Source organism: Cyprinodon variegatus, unplaced genomic scaffold, assembly GCF_000732505.1.
Source record: "Cyprinodon variegatus isolate N-32 unplaced genomic scaffold, C_variegatus-1.0 Scaffold398, whole genome shotgun sequence".
In the NCBI taxonomy this organism is placed as follows: domain Eukaryota; kingdom Metazoa; phylum Chordata; class Actinopteri; order Cyprinodontiformes; family Cyprinodontidae; genus Cyprinodon; species Cyprinodon variegatus.
Genome location: NW_015150851.1, coordinates 445,253 through 451,636, shown reverse-complemented (window position 1 = coordinate 451,636; position 6,384 = coordinate 445,253). Strand labels below are relative to the sequence as shown.

General features: G+C 41.0%; 1 protein-coding gene across 1 annotated transcript in view; it reads left to right on the top strand.

The window, feature by feature from the left end:
• Positions 1-1,784: 1,784 nt before the first annotated feature.
• The window catches only part of mms19 (MMS19 homolog, cytosolic iron-sulfur assembly component), a 22,143-nt gene continuing 17,543 nt past the window's right edge, over positions 1,785-6,384 (top strand). Inside the window, exons 1-8 of the mRNA XM_015387552.1 lie at positions 1,785-1,927; positions 2,391-2,439; positions 4,058-4,158; positions 4,277-4,362; positions 4,484-4,558; positions 4,898-4,967; positions 5,614-5,742; positions 5,835-5,896. Of these exons, the coding sequence (XP_015243038.1) occupies positions 1,804-1,927; positions 2,391-2,439; positions 4,058-4,158; positions 4,277-4,362; positions 4,484-4,558; positions 4,898-4,967; positions 5,614-5,742; positions 5,835-5,896 (696 nt within the window). The 5' untranslated portion in view covers positions 1,785-1,803. The remainder of the gene's footprint in view (positions 1,928-2,390; positions 2,440-4,057; positions 4,159-4,276; positions 4,363-4,483; positions 4,559-4,897; positions 4,968-5,613; positions 5,743-5,834; positions 5,897-6,384) is intronic.

Sequence of the window (6,384 nt, the reverse complement as noted above, 5' to 3'; positions counted from 1 at the left end):
AGTCGTAGTATTACGAGAATTAAGTCATAAAATTACAGGAATAAAGTTGCAAAATTACAAAAATAATGTCGTTACATAACGAGAATAAAGTTGTACAATTACAAAAATAAAATCGTAAAACTACAAGAATAAAGTCAAAGAATTACTAGAATAAAGTTGTAAAATTACGAAAAGTCGTAACATCACAAGAATAAAGTGGTAAAATTACAAGAATAAAGTTGTAAAATTGCAAAAATAAAGTTGTAATATTACAACAATAAAGTCATAATATTAGGAGAATGAAGTCCTGATATTGCGAGAATAAAGTTGTATTTTTATGACAACTGTTACAAGAAGCTCTGTCTTCCCTAAAATGAGGAATGTCGAGCANGAGAATGAAGTCCTGATATTGCGAGAATAAAGTTGTATTTTTATGACAACTGTTACAAGAAGCTCTGTCTTCCCTAAAATGAGGAATGTCGAGCATCCTTTAAAGTCATACTTTGGTATCGGTTTGACAAATAAGGAAATATTACATCCATTAATTTTATGACTGTATTCACGTTATATTACAACCCTAGTCTCGTAATTTTATGTCTTTATTCACATAATAATTTTATGACTTTATTCTCGCAATTTACGACTTTATTCTTGCAATTTTGCGACTTTATTCTCATAATTTTACGACTTTATTCTCGTAATTTTATGACTTTATTCTTGTAATTTTATTATTTATTCTCAAAAATAGAAAAAAATAAATCTCTAGCCTGGCCCTAATACTTGGTTGTAGTGATTGAATGGTCAACCACGCTGAAGTAAGTTATGTAAAAAAAATACTTATTTTGTACACCGAATTTCAGACCCTGAATTTCTTTACACATTGAGTTCCTTACACTGAATTTTTATCTTAAAAAAATTGTTCAGCATAAAATTCAGCTGCAAAAAATTAAGCTGCAAGAAATGCAAATGTGTTGACCTTTTGCTGAACTCAAGCCAAAGCAATCTACACTCGATGCAGTCAAGCAGCTTCTAGCCCATGAAATTATCTCATTTTGTCAGAAAAAAAGGGAATTTTGCCACAGGCCACATCCTTCAGTTCAAACCAAAAGCCTTGGCAGACCGGGTGTCGCACTGGCTGTGATCGTTATTTCACAGAGTCCCATTAGATGGAAAACTCTAATGGCTGTCTATTAGTAGCTACCTGACATTTCGTAATCATATCTATTTAACAAGAAAAACTCCTCATTCAGCTTCATTCAGCCGGGAACAGAGCTATACTCAACTGTTGTGTCACGTGACCAAATTGAGCTCATTTCATTGGCTAGAAGCTGCTCCACTTTATGAGTGTAGATTGCTTTGGCTTGTGGTCAACACATTTGCAGCTAAATTTTTTGCAGGGAAATTTTTCACAGCTGAATATTTTGCAGCTAAATATTTTGGAGCTGAATTTTTTGCAGGCAAATTGTTCACAGCTGATTTTTTTCCAGCTGAATATTTGGTATGTAATTTTTTTTTTTTTTTTTTTGCAGCTGATTTTTGTGCAGCTGAATTTTTTGCTGGCGAATTTTTTACAGCTGAATTTCTTGCAGCTGAATATTTTACAGCTGATTATTTTGCAGCAAAATATTTTGGAGCTGAATTTTTGCAGGCAAATTTTTACCAAATATAAATTCAGTGTAAGGAATTGAAAGTGTAAAAAAAAAACAGTGTTTAAAAAAGGCATATTCTAATGAGACTGTTTTTCTTCCATAATGTGATACTTTGCATGCATGGCTTTTTCTTTTAAAGAGATATGTAAGTAACAGGAAGTAAAACTTTTAGCGCATGCGCAGTCCCCGGAGAAACAGAGGCGCGATGGCTGCAGAGAGTCCTCCGCCGCTGCTGTTGTCTCTGGTGGATGAATTTGTCTCCGGTCTTCAGGACAGCAGGTCAAAGGATGCCGCCAAAGGTAAAGCAGCCTCCTGCTTCATCCACTCGATGTTAAAGCGAAGGAGTCGGTGTTAAAAGAAGCGGCTGCTGAGCTGCCATGTTAACTAGCTAACTTTAGCACCACAACATCCTGTGTGGTGAAGCAGCAGCAGCAGCAGCTCTGGAGACAAACTAAGAGGCTTTAAAGCGCCTCTTCTCTCCCATTTCTCTCTAATGTAGGACTTCAAAAACAGCTTAATTAGTTGCTGTCAGGAGGCCTGGAGTCGCTGCTCCGCCACGGTTTAAACCACATGCTGCTAGCTGCTCCTGATGATGCGTTTGTGTCCGCCTGGGAAAAAAAAAAACTACCCTCTGGGATTACCTTTAAACCTGCTGATTCTGCGGGGGTTTTACTGCGTAACCCACGCATGTTTGTTTGCTTGCGTGGAGTTTGATGTTTTAATCTACATCTTAATAAAGTTTTTTTTTCCTTTTTTTTTAAGGTGTCAAGGAAGGACAGTTTTCTGTCCTGCAGCTGGTGGAGGCACTGGGGTGAGCTTTGAGCACGTCATCACACCATCATACCTCACTAATATATGTGATACAAACTTAAAGCTTGATTTAACTAAAAAATATATATTTCATCTGCCCTCTGTTGTAGGTGGATGTTTGCACACTTTCATGATTAGCAGCATTGTCATTTACTGGCAGTTTGCAAAGTAAATAGAAATCTATACTATGTGCTGTTTGACATGTTAAATAAGTTTAGGTTTTTGGAAAATTTAAAACATAGTTAAACTGAAGAACAGAGTGGGTGTATTTGAAGGCAGCAGCAAAGACAGACTGCTGCCTTCAGGGGAAAATTTGAAATCAAAAGTCTGGTTTCTCCAGATAACTTCCTGGATGTGCCGCGCTTCTCATCTCAAACATTTGCAAACATCACGTTGATCAGTTGTGGATGTGTTCAGTGCTGAAAGCTTAAATGTCACAGAAAGAAAGATAAAACTACCTTGGAAGATTACAGTTTGCAGATGAAGTCAGCAGGTCTGTTGGTTAAAGGGCTGGTTATCCTCCTGCATCAGTGTGTCGCAGTGAGCTTGTCGCAGGTATGACGCAGATAGTTTTTATTTATGCCCAATATTGAAGCGTGGTCTGCAATGTTATTCCACGCCACAACGCCAGAGAGCCAATCAGGAACTAGCTGTGGGTCTAGATACGGCCGAGGCGGTGAGGAAGTGGGGGCGAGATTGTGCGACAACGGAGGGACATGAGGGCCAAAAAGAGCAGGGATCAAGGGGGAAAAAGGGTCCCAGCGTTCTCATGCGCCTCGTTCCTCTAGCTGGTCCATCTTCACGAGTGGTTTTCCACAATGGCGGTCAGACAAACAAAACAAGCCGCTAAGGTACCGAACAGGAAACACGCATAGAGTAGAGTGGATGTAGATTTGACCAATCAGAGGCCTCCTGTCTGCAGCACTGTCTGCGGTCACCTACAATTTTAGAGCGGAGTGTCTGCAGAAGGGGGGTCATATCAGCGGTCACACGGACGCACACGCAGACGACCTGGTTTCTGAGCATAAATCAGCCTTAAACCTGGTTTATGCTCAGAAACCAGGTCGTCTGTTGTGGCGTGGATTAACGAAGCGCAGACCACGCGCCAATATTGAGAATAGATCAAAAATATCTGCGACAAGCTCACTGCGACACACTGCTGCGGGAGGCAATCATGTCGGCCAGCGTGACGTGTGTTCTGATGAACTGAAACAGGGTCCCTGTTACAGTCAGAGGAAAAAGAGAAAAGCTTTCAAACCTAAGAATCAGTCGTAGCTGTGAAGTACGGAGGTGGCAGACTCATGACATGTGGCTGTGGTCTTGTGGAACGAAACCCATAATTTTTGACTCTAAGTTTAATGAGATCATGCATTTATTTTTATTTGTATGTGTCCAATTTACAACACATAGATGTTTTAATATTAATGATTGATATTTGAATAATTATTGATGGATGATTTATTAGATTAAATTTTGTTGACTGATTTGCTTTCAGTGTTGTAGTGTTGCTGTCCTCCAGTAGAGGGCACCCCTGTTCATTCTTAAGGGGACTTTTAATGGATTGGTTGCACTGTTTATTGGAAAACTCTATATTTAACTTTTCCTTCTTCCTGATGCAGGCAGAGCCTTACCAGTACTCAGCCCCACACTCGAGCCCGAGGCGTCCAGCTGCTCTCTGAAGTTTTACAGGAGAGCTACGCAGAGCTGACAGAGAGAGAAGGTAAAACGCCGTCTGCCTTCACCCTTCCAGAAGCGTTGGTGGGGGAGAAATCATTGGAAACTAGCCGCCCTGGTTTGTTAAAACGCAACAAGTTGATGGAGTTTCACTTCTTTCACAGTGGAACTGCTCCTCGCCTTCTATGAAAACCGCCTGAAGGACCATTACGTCATCACGCCGCCTGTTCTACGGGGGCTTCAAGCGCTTGTAAGGCTGTGCTGTGTGGACTAACGCAGCAGCGACGTCTGGGAAAGAATAACTGAAGTGTTGAACGAGAAATTCCCTGCTTTGGATGTTTGGGTTTGACTTTTCTTTGGTTTTCTTCCAGACCAAGTCCAGAAGGTTGCCTCCTGGTGCGGCGGTGTCGATGCTGAAGGCTTTGTTTCAGGACGTTCATGTACAGGTGAGACGCACATGGGCTTCAGTATAATGAGCTAAAGGTTTCACACCTCATTACACCCTTGGACTTTTCTCACATTTTGTTATGTGATAAACTAACAGAATGTCATTCATGTTTGAGAGGCGGAGCTAAANCTGCCAATGAAGAGTTAGACCAGCTTTTTTGCGGATTGTTAGCGTGTCGACTATGTTTTAAAAACACGCGTTAACCTGCTATTTTCAGTGAGGAAATCACTGCCTGTTCAGTTATTGACCGCACTTTGGTTCCCCTCCAATTCCTCTTGATTCTAACCTGTTGTTGAGCCTAAATGAACGTCACCTAATGTTTCTCTCTGTCCACCAGTCGCTGATGCTTGCAGAGAGAGCGTGCGTCTACAACATGCTCATCAACCTCATGGAGAGCAGGGAGGACGGTAAGACATGCTGGCTGGGAAGGATTAAATCACACTACAGATTAGGATTGGGCAATTAGTGGTCCGCGAGTGCATTGCAAAGGGTACATGAAAATATTTGATGTCTTTGGTAAATAGAATAGGTCTGGGATGTGCTTTGCTTTCTGAGGACATAATTGAAAAGTCAATCAGTTATCAACCAGCACCTTTAGCTGAGACACATCCATAGGGAGACGGACTGGATGTAGAGAACATCCTGGTTTCACACTGAGCTATCGGAGCTCATCGAAGCAGCTCAGGGGTCTGGATGAAAACAAAGTAAAACTTATTAATTTAGACTGACTTAAATTATTATTCCCAATTCATCCAGTTTAAATGTGATTATAAGGCAGTTACACCAGTTTCATAAATATAGGTTTATAAAATGATTTTTTTTTGTGTTTATTTTATTCTTCCAGGCTACATATTTGTGTTATTTTTTTATTTGAGATGGAAAGTATAAAATGCTCAAATAGTTTGTATTTTATAATAAGTTATTGCGCGTTCCACTTCTGGAAAATCATCATTACTGGACTCATGATTAGACAAAATGCCCAAAGGGGTTAAACAGGTTTGGGACACTGATCTACGGGACCATGTGAACGTTTCTGTTTTTCATTTTCCACAGAACTGAAGGGTTTGGGCGCAGATTTCGTGTTTGGTTTCGTCCAATCGATGGATGGGGAGAGGGATCCCCGCAACCTGCTGTTAGCCTTCCAGATTGCCAGGAACATCCTTCTGCGGGGATACAACCTTGGTAGGAATACTCCAACCCCCTCAGGTTGGTCTTCCCAGCCTCTCTCCGTCTCCGAGGGTAACCGTCTTTGTTTCCGCCCTCTTCTGTCTCAGGTAAATTCACGGAGGAGCTGTTCGAAGTGACGTCCTGCTACTTCCCCATAGATTTCTCCCCAGTAAGTTGGTTTATCGTTTATTCGCCTGCCTGGAGCTCATGAAGGAACAGCAGCATCACACTCAGGCTTTTAGCTAGGAATATTTCCCCCATAGGGGGGTCCGGGGGTATTCTCCCCCAAGAAAATTTAGAAATTCACTCTCTGAAATGCTATTTCCTGCATTTTGAGTTATAATGCAGCTAACTCTTTGTCTTTGTTCCAACTCTACTTTTGTCCTGACTATGGGAAGTATGTGTGTTTGACTAGAGGTGGAAATTTCATAAGGAAGACATGAAATCATTTTAGGTACAATATTATGTTTCATAGGTTTATTCAAACAATCAGAAAGTCTAATGCTATGTTCAGACCGCACGCCATCAAAGAAGCTTCTGCTGCTTCATTTCTGATGTTTGTCATTAAGGTCAGCATCCAGTAAAGTGTGTCCAGATGCTTCTGCTGCTCCTGTGTTCAAAGCCAGAGAGCAGCTTTGCTATATTAGCTGTGATCAG